Source organism: Aulonocara sp. 'chitande type north' Nkhata Bay, linkage group LG14 (assembly GCF_057382095.1).
Source record: "Aulonocara sp. 'chitande type north' Nkhata Bay isolate Kocher_YH1m ecotype deep benthic linkage group LG14, A_spYH_male_GT1.1, whole genome shotgun sequence".
NCBI lineage: Eukaryota > Metazoa > Chordata > Actinopteri > Cichliformes > Cichlidae > Aulonocara > Aulonocara sp. 'chitande type north' Nkhata Bay.
The window spans coordinates 6,171,371-6,186,937 of record NC_141357.1 but is presented as its reverse complement, the minus strand read 5'-3'; the positions used below and the strand labels follow the sequence as shown (position 1 = coordinate 6,186,937).

The 15,567-nt window shown below is 41.3% G+C and overlaps 1 protein-coding gene across 2 annotated transcripts; it reads right to left on the bottom strand.

The window, feature by feature from the left end:
* Window positions 1–215: 215 nt before the first annotated feature.
* On the bottom strand, window positions 216–15,274 carry poldip2 (polymerase (DNA-directed), delta interacting protein 2). 2 transcript variants are annotated; one of them, XM_086260707.1, is made up of 11 exons: window positions 15,044–15,274; window positions 8,315–8,390; window positions 7,374–7,471; window positions 7,178–7,277; window positions 6,882–6,957; window positions 4,481–4,588; window positions 3,958–4,094; window positions 3,719–3,745; window positions 3,504–3,629; window positions 1,788–1,867; window positions 216–1,695 (listed from the first exon to the last, which is right to left on the bottom strand). In XM_086260707.1, exons 1-11 carry the CDS (start codon window positions 15,226–15,228, stop codon window positions 1,581–1,583), a joined length of 1,128 nt encoding a protein of 375 aa, XP_086116833.1. In that variant the 5' UTR covers window positions 15,229–15,274; the 3' UTR covers window positions 216–1,580. The 2 variants fall into 2 exon arrangements, with proteins under 2 accessions (XP_086116833.1, XP_086116832.1); XM_086260706.1 differs by having other exon boundaries at window positions 8,315–8,396; window positions 15,044–15,273.
* Between the last annotated feature and the right edge of the window lie 293 nt (window positions 15,275–15,567).

Sequence of the window (15,567 nt, the reverse complement as noted above, 5' to 3'; positions counted from 1 at the left end):
GTTATATTTAGCATCCCTAATAATTGTGGTAAGGCCTTACTTTTCTTGAGCTAGATAGTGACTCTCTCAAATAGCCCTAGAGATGGGTCGGTGACCCCCTGGCAACCACCGGTTACTAGGACTCAGGTTTAAGCCAATTTTCCTGCCCACGTACAGGAAACAATTACACAAGTCTGATAGCTTCACACAAGCTCAAACTCAGCAGAAAGTCTGAATATTGTTCAAAAGGTGTATTTATTTTGCTTCTAATTACATCGGTATTTACAGTAGTATTTTCAACCATCAAATCACTTTATCAAAGCAAAAAAAAAAAAAAGTTAGTTTCTTTCCTCATTTTACAACTTTTAGGCTCATAACTCTTTTACAAAGTCACAGTCAGCCTTGACGACACATCCACATGTGCACAGGATCAAGATGACGGTTTGGTTTTTGTAGGGCGCAGACGGCGGGAGGAAGGCGGACAGCTTGCACAGAAAACTCATCTTCTGGTAACATCATCGCTGATGACTCCACAGAGAGCTGCTTCTGTTCACAGTCAGTGGGGACCTGACCTGCCACCAGCAGGAGGAGAGTTCACAAGTCTTAGCCTTGTGACTTTTAGTTTTACTTAACACTGAACAAAAGTGGATGCATTTCAAAGTGTCTGAAGCACATTTAGAAAGCAGATCTCCAAAAATCTACATCAATAACACACCATTAGTTATAGGCATTTATCCAATCACGGACACCTAAATGATCACACAAGTGAAGAATTCTAGAGTTTTTTTTACCCAAATTCTTCATCTGGAAATGTTTATGGCAGTTTTTATTTTTATCATCATCATCATCATCATCCCCCCCCCAGAAACAGCAGCATTAGAACAAATCTGGGTCAGGTTTAACGTTTTTCCTTTATGAACAGCAAATTAATACATGCAAAGCAGACAGACCACTCTGCACTAACTCAAGATAGTAACTGCTGACCACTTCTAAACTACCAAATACTGCTATGCTGCCATTTTGACTTTCTGTACTTTAGATTTATAGAGATGTGGTTTCATTTTTGACATTTCAGGGTGAGATATTTTTTAAATTTCCAGTTTGCTTCATTGTTGTGACACAGTAAATCTTATGTACTTTTACACTAACAGGCCCACACTTTGACACGTTCTCTGTCTCTTTAAGTGTCTAAAAAACCCAAAACAACAACAATTGGGGGAGAACGAAAAAGGGTTTAGGACAAGAGTACTGCATCATGTATAAAAATAAACTGGTCAATATTTCAGCTCAGCAGCAATAATTCACCTTCCAAACTCTCAGCTCTCTTCCACTTCACTGTGCTGATCTCCTCCAGTGCACAGGCTTGCAGATTGATTTTCTAGCCTAAATGAATTTAATGCTGGGGGGGGGGGCAGAAAATAGGCAAGGTGGGCCTGCATTTAGATAATCTAGAAACTGCTAATAATTTCCCCTTTGCTTAGCTTTCCTGATGCTAGACTCAGGTTGAAGGCTGAAGCAATGTTACAAGTCAGGGGCAACTCTAGATAATGACACAAGCAGGACTGGCAGCATATCCCGGGCTTGAGGGTGGTAGCACACACTTAAAATGTGTAGCCAGCAGGAGGCGCTTTGTCATCCTTGTTGCTCTCCAAGGAGAAGGGAGGAATGCGGACATCAAAGTGGGAACCATCAGTTCTTTCGATGCGAAACGTTCCCCTAAAACAACAATAATAAAAACACTAAGTGAGAAAAGCTGAAGATACTTTGGATTTTATAGCATGTGAAGAAAGAGGTAGATGTAGACTCACCACATATGACCACTTGGGGCTTGTAGAGACACGTGGCTGCTGTATTGGAAGGCTGGCTGTTCTTTAGACAACACCGGCTCCTGTTAGGTAAGTACAAAGAGCTGAGCATTTCTAAACAAACGCGACAGTCTCCTCCTCACAGCCAGGATGACAGTCTGTTCATTCAACTCTGGAATCAGATCAAAATACTAACAGACAAGTGGAGCCAAGGCATCTGTATCATATCAGAACTGGGGTCTTGAAAAAATTCATCATTCATACTCTGGTGTTGAGGCCTTTGCATCAGTCAGGCATGTTTATTTTTAATATGATATGTAATATTAGGGATGGGTATCGTTTAGGTTTTATCCGATACCGGTGCCAAATCGGTACTTTTGAAACGGTGCCGGTGCTCAAACGGTGCTCGAACCGGTGCTTAAAGAATGGAGAACACAAAATTGGTCCAAAAACCTCTCATGGTCAGCTGGTTTTTTGTAAAAAGATAACAATGTTAGCCTTTTCTGCAGCTATGGGGCATATATGGTATCACTCTTAGCTGGAAGCAGTGCTTAAACAATGGAAAAAATACAAACTTTGTCCAAAAACCTCTCATGTTTAGCTGTTTCCCTCTTTTTCTTTGGTCATTTTAGCCTTTTTGGCCAGGATGAAGGGAGTATCTGCCATCAAACAAGAAGACAGCCACATGTAGCTATGATGATGTTTGCTAGTTCACCTTACATGCATTAATGTAATAACGTGGTTAGCCTACTCAACGTAAATTACACACGAACAACATTAAGCTACTCACGCAGAGAAGAACGGCTGCTGCTGCCATCAAATACGGCGCATTTCTCGGCTTTTAAAAAAAAAACAAAACGCTATGCGTCGCCAGGTGTTTCATCGGATTCGAGGTGTTACTTCCTTTGACAGTATCACAGTATCAGCTTAAAGCACTTGTTGCAGGCTGCTGAGTTTGCATATTTTGCTGTGAAGTACAGCCAGACTTTTGACCGCTTCGCCTTGGGCATTTTTAATCTGTAGCTCTGCATAAAAGAACGTACGTACCTGGCCCCGCCTACTATCCTCGGAAACGTAAAAATGATTGGCTAGAAGTGTATCACAGCTCAGGAAAAAAAAGCACCGAAATAAAGCACCGAAATGTGCGCTGCTTTTCGGTCTGGTTACTACCGTTTATGTCAGAACCGGTGCCATCATGGCACCGGACACCGGTACCCATCCCTATGTAATATGCAATGTAATGATACGTAATGAAAGAATACAGTAAAAAAAAAAATTACATCTCAGATGTCCTTTAAGTGGACTATGTTTGGTTAAAGGACGTCTTATGAAGCATGAGATCAGAATTCTATAATCCAAATGTAAATCGCCGCTTGATTCATTTATTTGCTTAACTTGTTTTGGACTGTAAACAAGGCGCGAATAGGACACCGGAAACAAAGCTCCCCACAGGAGTTTCCGCACCGGAAGTAGCATATGCTAACGTGCACATAGTCTATTACATACCTCAGTGTCAAAAACAAGTAATATAATATAATATAATATAATATATGGCATGCATGCATATATGGTGTGTAATATTACTAATGTAATAGTATTATCTTAGAGGGATTGTGTGTCATTGCTAATCGTGTCTGTCGTTCTGTGGCCGGCTGCGTTTGTCCAACTCCACATCTCGTTGCCGTCTGTGGTTCTGCTCGTGTTTGTAAGCATGCTCACCCTGCCTACGACACCTCGTCCTCGGACCGTCTCCAGAGTTCCTGATAGGCTGAAGATCCTCCAGTGTCTCTCTCTCAGCTGAACCACCTCGTTGCCCAAGTTCTCCAGACGGATACAGTAGCGCCACTGCAGGAAGACAACACAAACAGATTTGAGCTGTTTATTTCTGTGTTTCACTGTCTTTAATTTACATGATAAAATATAAAACTACTCACCCAATAAACATGAGAATTCTGGGCCTCCTAAGGACAACAAAGAATTAACCTTAGATTTCAAGCAAACTACAGAGGAGCATTTAAGCCTACAAATTAAAAAGAAACAGGCTGTAAGCCAACATCTTGCCAAGCACACCTAATAACACCAATGAAATGTGTTTGAGCTGTGAGGTGGTGGGGCTCAGGCTGTGCTGCAATAACAAATAATATATAAGTAATATCCGTAAAGATCCAGCTACCCTCATTCCCATGTAGAAGGGGATGACAGTGACTCTGATGTTCTCAGTTGTCTCTCTGTGGACGTCTGAGAGCTCCAGCCAGGGGTGGTTCTTCTCTTGCCATGCTTTAAGGGTGTCTCTGGCTGTGAATGGAGGAACTACAAAAACAAAAAACAATCACATTAAAAATAGTCTGCTTCTTAGGCATTCTAGGTGGCCATTGAGTGGATCTTATAAGGATCGGAACCAAAAGTCAAACTACAAATGACAGTTTCACATAGGAGGGATAAACTTTAACATTACAAAACTTGCCACTCAAGCACTCAATCCTGCAGAAATTACCACCACCTTTATTCATGAAACTGCCCAGAGGATCGTCATGTTTACAAGATAAGACCTACATACATAAGATATGTAGGTCTGTCACAACTTTATGAAACAACAATGCTATGGAAGGAAACATGTCGACTACATCTGTTAGATATAGAAGAAACCTGTTGGACTTATACAAAACCACAGAGCTGAAAAAAAGATCTGCGCTTACTTTTTGAAGGGTTGTACATGAGGAAGCGCTCAAACAGCTCATGCTGGATGGGGACCTGCTCTGTGGAGTTATAAGGCAGAATGTCTTCATGGCTCACATAGTCCAGACCTGAAGAGGAAAGCCAGAAACAGAACCATCATAACTACTAGAGCAGGGCGATACTAAAAATATTTATCACGATATACATTTGAAAATTTGCGATAACGATATAACTGACGATATAATTGACACTAGACAAAATACTTTACAACTTCACAACTTTATTAGTGCAAAATAAACCATCAATGTATTTTCACTTAAACAAGCAGCTGTTTTTTGCATTAAAGTTATATAAAAATGTAACAGTGCAAATGCAAATTCCTTGCTGACAGTTTAACCAAAAGGCATTTCCAGTGGACATTGCACCACTTGATGGGTTGTCAGAGCATTACGTCTATCGTAGGGAGGAGCCTCGCGGAGTGATACGTACTGTGCTTCAACATAATATTACCATATTGCGTGTGTATAAGCTCTTTTTAAGTTTTGTGGATATTATACACTGTTATGCTGAGGATATGTCGGCCAATGTCCAGGGTTAGGGTCACTGTCGACTTTCAGAAAAATCAAAGGATTGATTTTAAGTGTGCCGTATTTTCCAAACAACACAGTAATAACGGCGGTCTGCTAGCATGCTCTACCAAAAATAGTGCTTTGTTGTGTATCTGATGGACGAAAGCTAAACCAGTTCCACACCACTGAAGTTGCAGCATTTTTACAAACCAATTCTGGTTCATCTGTTTCATTCAACGATCCGCTTTCGCCCTTGTCATTCTCCGTCGCCGCAGTGCCTTTTTCGCCATGTGCGTATGAAAACAAAGGCACAGCGCATGCGCGTTTTACCCATATTCTATCGCAACATTATACCGGTATTACCGTGACCGGTATGATATGGCCCAGCCCTAATAACTACCATTATCAAAAATGCTCTTTTCACAGAATTCAATATTTGAACATTTTGAGTAAATTACGTAATTTCCTCAGCACTGATAAAAGAACACCAGCTGCTTTTTTGCCCTTTTCTCTCTGACAGCAGGTTGGATGTGACTGTGTAAAAATAAGGTGTGCTCTATTCGGGCCAGACTCAAATTTAATGCTTAAAGTATGACCGCCAGTTTCTAATGCCAACTGTAAGACCCCAAGATAGACATCACCAGTAGGGGTGGGTTTTTATAATTGATTTATCGATTAAAATCGATTCTGGCTTGGATAACGTAAAATCAATTCATTAAAATCCTGAATCGATTTTTTAATATAAATTTATTTTGCCAGAATCTCTGGTGAAATCTCACAAAATTTCAATAACCACCAAACAGCTAAGACAGTAAATGAGAGCAGGAACACGGATTCTGCACAAAGACAAAACCCGTGGATCAGAATCAGTGAGATGTCGCCTTTCTCACAGTCGGGGCTGAAAGCCGACAGCTCGCTGATTCTGATCTGTCGGCGGGTCCGCGCTTTGTGTTCCCTTTATGTGCGGATTCTAAAGCTGTTAATTTTGATGTCTCTCCAAACAATATTGACCGAACCAGCAGCAAAAGAAGATCCAAACTACGCTTCACATAAACATCGTCATGTATTCACTCTTACTTTTACTGTTTTGCTTCGACCACGATGCACAGCTCTCTCTCTCTGTCTGTCTGTACTTCAAGAACAGTTTCCTGTCTAAAAATCAGTTTTCTTCATTATTCGCTTGCTTGTTACGCACAAGTCTACCGTTGTGTACAGCGCTGTCGGCTGACATTTTTTTTTCGTTTTATATACTTCCGAAAAGAAAACCTAATTTCTGCCGTTCAATACTGAACAAATTTAAACTTTTTAAAATTATGCAAAATGCAAAACGCTTAGCTGTGTCTCTAATAAAACCGCTGTAACTTCCGAGGTAATGTTCATGTGTTGATTAATGGTTTTCTTTCATTTTTGATCTACTGCAGAATATTTTTATAAAATCCCAGGCCAGGAAAATCACCTTCATGTTTTTCTGTGTTTTATCCTCAGCTACTTTGACACAAAGGCATCTGCTGTGATGCTTACACCTTTGATAAAGTCTTGCGTGTGTCAGCTTCCTTTTTATAGATACAAAAATATGTAAATGTACTGATCTGAGTTATAATATTTCTGGCTGTCAAAATTTCCCAGATTCAAATTGAATTGAATCGAATTAAGTCGAATCGTGGATCAAATCGATTCGGGACCTTGTGAATCGGAATTGAATCGATTCTAGAAATCAGTGACGATACCCAGCCCTAATCACCAGCTATCTCCCGTCTTTTATTATGACAAAAGCCTCCATAAGAAATAAATGAAAAACAATCAGAATGTGAGTCAGATGTATGAGTGAGTGGCTCCTGACCAGTGTGCATACCTGGGATGGCGTACAGAGCCCTGCTGTCATCGTGGTTGGCCAGAAACGTCACTGCCTCCGTCTGGGACCTCTGAGACTGTCACAGCGCACAGACCAACAGTTACATACCTGCAGACCTCAACACTAATAAATACCTACAGTTTGAGTCCACCACAGTGGAGGGTTTGTCACCTAGCAACATTTCCACCCACTGCACTGCCTGAGATCACACAGACTGTGTCCACAATTGAGCTCAAAACAGTGGTTGAAGCTCTGAATAACTACATGATCTCAGTACAAGCACAAGTTATACTTACTATATGAGGGCAGTCTCTGGTGTCAATGAGGACTTGGTAGTAAGTGTGAGTCTTCCCCTTCACCTCCTTGGAGCCGTGGGCCCCTGGGGGCTCAGGTTTGCTGCAGGAAGAAGCACTACAAAATCAGTACACAACACACAAAACAACCACGCAGAAAGTCAAGCTGAGATGGGCATTTTAGCCCAGACCACCCTACCTGTCAGACATGGGAGGGGTGATGTCTCGATCATAGAGGCGGGCGTGCCATGGAAACAAGACGATGCCTCTGTAGCCAAACACGCTGTGGAGAAACAGCTAGGGGAGAGCCCGACAACAACAACGACGAGATAAGGCTTTCAGAAATTATAGATGTAGGACGCTCAATACACACAATGTTGTATGGGATTACAGTCACTAGAAGAGATGATGCAAACAGGTTATATGGACAACACTGAGTTACATAAACTGTTTCATAGGCCTGTTCTCTCTCACTCACTGTTCTGGCGTCGTTCATCATGTATAACTATAGACAAAGGTATGGGCAGTAATGCTGAACACTGGAGCAGAGCTGTTTCTATCCTCTCCACACTGTTGCTTTGTTCTGCACTACTTAAGATCCATCATACAGTGCCAGAGTAGGGAATTAAAGTCTGACCACTAAAGTAATAAGATTAAAGAACAAAGAAAGAAAGTCATGCAAGGGAGACACACACACACGCGGTAGTCAAAGGGCATTTCTTATTCATCTCTGGGAGTTATGTTAACTAAGCAGTTCCACATGCAGCCTCCCTGGGCAGGCTTCTAAAGTATATTCTGCCCCCAATTTTAATATTTTTTTTGTAATATTCTCATATGGAACTTATTTTTTTGGTCCAGAGCCTCTTCCCACTCTCAAACTCCAAGTGCACTGCTTTGGAGGTCTGCTGTGACCTGCAGCAGGCAGAGAACTGCTTCATGAGCCACTAGCCCAAACTCACCAAGGCTACAGAGTAATCTAACTCTGTAACACTGTAATGGTCCGTGTGCAGTAGAAGGGCCTATGAAATTTATGTTAGTCATCTGTCTAATACAAGAGAAAGAACAAGAGCTAAACCAGATCATCAGCTAAACCAGATCATCAGCTTCGGTATAAGCATGAATAAAGTGTGAAGGTCTTACCTGTCCGGTTTCATATTTGCCGTGCTGCTTCACAGCCTCAAACACTCCCACAGTCTCTAGAATCTTCCCCTCAGGCCTGTTCCTGCCAAAAACAGGCAACATCATTACACTCTGAATCTGTGTGGGTCTGCATGCTACACAAAAATTGAACCAACAAATCATGTGTGGGACAGCACACCGGGTCGGGAAATTCCATAGATGCAACGACAGCAATTTGGAATTTGCCATCCTATGGAAAAAATATGCATTAAGCCCTATAGGAAGACAGGTCCTGCAGACTCTTCAGCCCTGATCTCAATCACAGTTTGATAATATTGTTAACACTTGACCGTTGAGGTGTTTTGTTCAAATACAGTTGGTCTCAAACTCCATGCCCCCATCATTATTTCAGAACAAAACAAACAATACGTGTTGGCACCGATAACAACAGCTGGTCACTTCATATAAATAACACTCTTATTCTGTGCTTCCTGCAAAGCTAATCTTCACAACAGAAATGAAGAGCAGGGATTAATGAGGTGGATATATGGACGGGGAGATTTAATATTACACACCAAGTTGGACAAGTTGTATTGCACAAGAATAATCACAAGGTAAGCTGCTTTTATTAGAAATATGGTTACAAAACAACGAACATGCAGATTCTGAATGAATACCTCTGGGTAAGATCGGGAGGACAATACTGTACTCAGTTCTGATGGGTGACCATCTCAACTTTGCTTGAAAGACAAACCAAGTTCAGATGCAATCCAGGCAGAAATGTCAATCATGACGAGAGAGGGCTGAAAATTGAGTCAACGTGGAAGTGCCAAAAACTGCAGGGGGTATAATGGCCACTCAGTGCAATACGAACCTGCGAAACTGTAACCACTTGGTGACAATGTTTTATCAAAACAGGTTAGGGTTGTTGTCCCACTAATAAGAAACAAGAGAGTGCAGTATTTGCCCCGAGGTCAGGGTGGTGCAGTCTCTGTGCTGCTGGGATAGCCTCCAGCCCAAAGACTTTAGAATATGGATGAACACTTTAAAGATGTCAAATGATGAGAACAAGAATGAGCCTATGCAAACATGCACAACTGGCCTAAGTTACTCTTTAACCCCTCTGGGCTCCTCTTCACTTTCTACTTGTGCAGCAATCTGAGACAAGTCGATACACTGTCCACAGATAATCGCCAATCTAAATTTAGCCACACTGCTACAAACTCTGGACCCAGCCTCAGCCAACAGCTAGCCCTTGTCAACAACACGCCTTGCCAAGAACAGAAACTATCCATGTCACTATCCATCCATTTGGGTTGGGGATTTGTGCCATTGAGCAGTCAACATATCACAGAAAAGCTTGGTAAAAATATAAAAATATCAGTATGTCATCAGATATCATTACACAAGGAAAAGGTTGCATAAACAAATCTTAACGATACAAGAGTGTGCTGATTCACCGCTGCTATTCCAACCAGCGTGTGGGCACTCACCCACCTGTCCACCCACCTTTACTCTCTCTCACAGAACAGATAAATCAAGCACACTCTGCCTCTTTCTGTCCACACCTGCAATCTTTGGGCTTTCACTGGTGACCATTGAGGACGTGAAACCAAAGCTGAGAAATCAATAATGAGCTAACCATTTCACTGTCCACACAACTAATTAATAAACATTAAGAATATCTAGAAAAAGACTGAAAGCCAGAGCTACAGTACAATAAAAGCATGAGTAGTAAGCAAAGTTAAAATCTTCACTACTCCTTGGGAGCTTTACTACGGTCTTTTCTTACAGTAGGTTGTGTTTCATCTTCCTCCTTCAGCTGACACAACTGTACTTTCTTGTCTGCTGGCTCTTTTCTATTGTCTCCATTGCGGCTCTGTTCCTTGCACTTCCCAGTTTACAGAGCAGTTCCATTATAAATTTGAGCTACAGATACATACTGATCCAGTTAATCTGAAACTTTAATTTTGCTGTTGCTTCTACTAGAGATGACACGTTAACCTGTTTAACATCAATTTCACTGGCACGCCTGTTTACACACGTCCTTTCAGCATTTTTTTCCTGAGCACAAACAATGTCAGTTCATATATATTTATATTTTTAACCAGCTAGTCCATGCCTGGATTCCTTCCAAGCACACATCTCTGATTCCTGCCTGTGTTTGCTACTGAGTCTTCCTGATACATCCCAGTCTTGCAGAGACAGGGAAAGATTGCAGAGTGCTTGGATGTCAGCTCACGGCTCTTCTTGCCAGTCTTACTGTACACATTAGATCACTGAAGTCATGTATAAATTTACAATATTATACAAGCTTTACAGTTAATACTTGCAAGCCTGTACTGAATTTTAAGGCCTGATAATGACCCGGGGAATTATATGCCCAATTTTAAAATTAAGAATAACTAGATTAAGTGTTAATCTTAAAGAAATACTGCTTTTGTGGTTGCTGCAATGCTGTCGGTGGTTAATACAACTCCATTTTTAGTTTCAGTATATAATATTTGGTACAAGCCTGTCAGCAGTAAGACAATTAACTTTATTTACACCAAGGTAATTCTCCCATTACCAGGTCTGACTGTATAAGATCAGTCCACCAATCATCAACGATTAAGTATTGGGTTGATTTAAGTCCTAAATAACAGGAGAGGCAAATATTAACACACAAAACTGAGATACTGACAGGGAGCCAACAGGTGTCTGAATGATGTTAATAAGACAGTGCCTCTGTGCAGCCTGCAAACTGCAGCCTGTGCAGCACCAAATGTTTTAAGGGTCTCTCAGTTGTTCTCTTCACTAAAATGACAGTGCCAGCATTAATAATAAGGAAATAATACAATACACTATCAGGATAACGCAGATATTGCTGAATAACTTTTCAAAGCCTATATTTGTGCTACTAAATTCTTTCAAAACTGCCAAACCACTGAAGAAGAATCTTCCCAAATGTTTACTGTGTAGTTAAACATGTACTGAATTGACGCCATAGGTTGGAAGCAGTAACAACATCAAGTGCAGCTCAACTAATGCTGGCAAGCTACTTAACAGCCAATATCTGTGATTTCTTCATTTCTTGCTGGTAAATCCTCCTCTTTCAGATGGACTCTAAAGTAGGGCTGGGCAATATGAGGAAAATCTAAAATCACAATATTTTTTTGGCTACATCACCATATATACACAGTGATATGTTTAACCTCCAAAATCCATATAGAGCCTAAAATTGCACTGGTATACGCATTCAAATCGACCATTCAATGTTCTTTTTTTCCCTTCTTTGAATACAAAAAACCTGAATGAAATGAAAGGTTTTATTTCAACTACTTTTTAACCATTAGTTCTACACAGAGATTTTTCACAAATGACTACAGTCACAGTAAGTCTCTCTGTGGTCAACACTAGACCTTTAACAAAATATCATAGCAACAAAAAAGGACATCAAGCAATAATTCACAAGACAATATAAAACAACCGAAATGAAAAGGGTGCTTTTTATGCTTATGACGTATAAAATCTATACAATAAAAAATGTGATGACCTCAAATTACAGAAACAAAAGTCTAGATAGTGACTACAAAAAGGACTGACCAAGAACAGTCACAGGAAATCACTAGGGGTGCAACGATACACAAAATTCACGGTTTGGTTCGATACTTTGGTGTCACGGTTCGATATTTTTTCGATACAAAATAAAATGTTCATGCCTTTTTAATTTGTCATTTATTAAAATTATAAATATATATTTTAACTCAAAAGTACAGTTTTTAAATTTAACCCTAACCCTTGTGCGTGTTTTTTATTTTGACAGCGAATGCGCACCTGCGGACCACTTATGTGCAGCCCTGGTTATTTAGCTCATCATATCGCAGCCACAGAAATTATTTTGGTCATGAAACCATAAAGCTGCACTTTCTTTTTGCCTTATAGTCTGATGTGTCATAACTTTTCCGTTTTGCGGTAAGCTTTTCTTTGGCTGTCACTTCTTCACCCTGACCTGTCTTATTTGGCTCAGCAGAACTAAAATATATATCCTGCTGCTTTTACACACGCACTCACATAAGCTCAGCGATTCTCTGCGCGATCAACCTCTCACATGTTTAAGCTGCGGGAGATTTCACTTGTCATGTTTGCATAGTAAGCTAACGATTGATAAGACGATGTCAGAGGAATTGGTGCACAAATTATCATCACTCACCAATCAGTGCTGTCGCTCTCTATACACATGCCTTGCGATTGCAAAGTGAAAGCAAAAAAACAAGTGCAAATTCAAATGCGATTTCAATATGTCACATATTGACAGTGGCTCACCGATGCCAATGACATAATTACCCAGCTACATTTCCGAAAGAATGCAAAAGCATTGACATATATTTTTCCTTCCTACAATAGCCGGACAGGCAGGGCAGAGATAGATTTTGGTAGCCCGACTGGAAAAATTGCTAGCCCCAGGACGTCGGGCTAGCGATATTGCAAGCCCTGTATCTGATTGAGGAATCACTCATCTTTGGAAAAGAGTTTATTACAGAGAAATGGCTCTTTCCAAAATAAAAGCTATACTATCCGCTTCTTCTGGGCTATATTCTCAGCAGCATATTAAACATATCAGGTCCCCATAAGGAGAATCCTGTGCTAACGGCTGTCTAAATGACTCAGGTAAAGTTTGTAGCATGCATGCTTGTTGTTTTTGTCTTTGCACTAGGATGATGTCGGCGTAAATGTGCAGTCATATTCGTTGTGTTCCCACTAGTGCTTTCAGGTTAATCTCGTTAAAATGACCTTAACGCCACAACACGGCAAATCTCCGTTAACGAGCTACCGCCGATCGCCCCGTGCATGGGGCTAGACGGCCAACACGTTAACGAGCTAACTGCGCTAACACACTAGCTCCCACCCATGTAATTGAGCATTGCGTGGCACATCCAACATACTGTTTTACTTTAGTCCATGACGCGCTTACCTTCAGGGTCATACGTCACATGAAAACCAAAATAATTCCAAACGCCAGATCTGAATGAGGGTGGGGGAGGTCCATGTTGCAAGGAGAGCTTAACTTCTGTCTCGCTAGCTTGCCCTGCGCTCTTCCTTCTGACGATGCTGTCTGTGTGGAGCACACAGACAGCATCGTCAGAAGGAAAGTTGATAAAATAAATTACAAATGTTGTATTGTTCGATACATATGCGTACCGAACCGAAAGCACTGTATCGAACGGTTCAATATCGATACGAATATCGTTGCACCCCTAGAAATCACAGCTGGTTTATTTAACATTTTATTTGCAGTATTTTCCTATCTGGTAAAATATAAACATGCATGTTCAGTGCAGTGTGCCAGGTAGAAAAGAAGGGGGAGATTAAAGATGCATTCGCAGCGTGTGGGAGAAAAAAAACATTTCAGCGAATTACATGCAGATAGCTTATTAATGCTATTGCAATTGATACCCGATGGTTACAATAAAGACATTTCAACTATTGTACGTGGAAAAACTCGAGGTACCCATGGGTCGCCACAGCAGATTATCTGCCTCCATCTCACCATATCCCAGCATTCTCCTCTGTCACACCATGTTCTCTTTCACTCACTACATCCATGAATCTTTTATGTGTTATTCAACTTTTCTTCCTGCCTGGCAGCTCCATATTCAATGTGCTTTAGCCAGTTAATCAGCTTTCTCTCTCTTATGCACATGTTCAAACATCTCAGCCTCACCTTTCTAGCTTTGCCTCCAACCTGCTCAAACTGAGCTGTCCCCCTGAGGTCTTCGTCCTGGTCACTCCAAATGAAAATCTTACCATCTTCAGCTCTGCCAAATGTGTTTATGTTAGTGCCACCATCTCCAAACTATACATCACAGCAGGTCTCGGTTACTACCATGTAATCCTTCCCCTTTTTTGGACAGCTGGACCCATGTATTTTAAAACATCTCCCTTTACTACCTCTGCTGCCTGCATCACTCTTACACCTGCCTCCTGCTTATTCACACACATGCATTCTGTCTTGCTTCTATTAACTTTCATGTCTCTTCTTTCCAGAGCATACCTCCACCTCTCCAGGCTCTCTACCACCTGCTCCTATCTACTCTCACTACAGATCACACCTCGCTTTCTAATGTGTTGTCTGCAAACATGGCACGGAGACTCCTGCCTAACCTCAACTATCAGCCTGCAAATAAGGAGCCCAGATCTGATCTCAGTTGTAAATCTCACCTTTTACTCCAACCACACACCTCAGCACTGTCTGGCTTGCCCTCATACATGTCCTGCACCACCCTTCTATACTTCTAACACTCCTGACGTCCACATGCAGTACTACAGTTCCTCTCTTAGCACCCAATCACGTCTTCTCCGATCCACAAAGACACAGTGAAGCGCCTTATAAACTTCTCTATACTTCTCCATCAACACTCTTAAAGCAAACATCAAATCTGTAGTGCTCTGAAGCCACACTGCTGCTCACTGATCACCACCTCTCTTTATAACCTAACTTCAAAAACTGCTTCACATATCTTTATGGTATGGCTCATCAGCTTTCTTCCTCTGTAGTTACAACAGCTCTGCACATCACCCTTGCTCTGAGTCCCAATTCATTTGCACATCGGACTCACTATGCAGGTATCATCTACCTACAGGCAGCTGTCCACTTAATAGCAGCATGGCCAGTGTCTTTAACTAACGGTGCCATTTTGAAGAGCTCGTGCTTAGCTAAAGTCTTTAGCATGCTAGCTCTGGCATATTAGGACAGTTGAGGATTCTTACCGTGACGACATAAACCTCCTCTGCTGAACACCGTCAGGCAGGCCGCAAGCTCGGCATAGTAACCGCGGTCTGTATGCCTCGAACCCGCAGCTGGTGTCAACGACACTCAGTATTCTGTGAGCATGCTTCTTGTTGTATTTACTGACACTACTCAATAACCCTCGACGTAATGCACTAGCCGCCATCTTTCCAATACTAGCACAGTCACACACGTATTATATCGTTTGTCCTCCAGCGCTGAGAGCCAATCATAGCTGAGCTGCCTTCATGGAACGACTGTAATAACAGAACCAAACGCTTAACGTTCAGTAACCTTCTTTTAATTATTTTCGTTTACAACAAATATGACCTTCATTGTAGTCTGAAAATAAAAGTTTAACACTCCTTTATTTTCATTCCACCATTTCATTGGTTAAAATGCTGATTGCGCACCGGTAGTTTGGGACAATTTAGTGTTGGAAAGTTGTGTCCCATCAAAAGTACTGTTGCTTAAATTTGTGTCAAAGCTTAGTAATGCAAAAGCG

Bases quoted from the DNA above. Each gene is read 5' to 3' on its own strand.
- poldip2 (XM_086260706.1), bottom strand. From the start codon at position 15,228: ATGGCGGCTAGTGCATTACGTCGAGGGTTATTGAGTAGTGTCAGTAAA. The intron at 7,472-8,314 runs GTAAGACCTTCA...GCTCTCCCCTAG, and splicing joins GCAAATATGAAACCGGACAG to CTGTTTCTCCACAGCGTGTT. The intron at 1,868-3,503 runs GTGAGCATGCTT...CTTACCTAACAG, and splicing joins GACGAGGTGTCGTAGGCAGG to GAGCCGGTGTTGTCTAAAGA.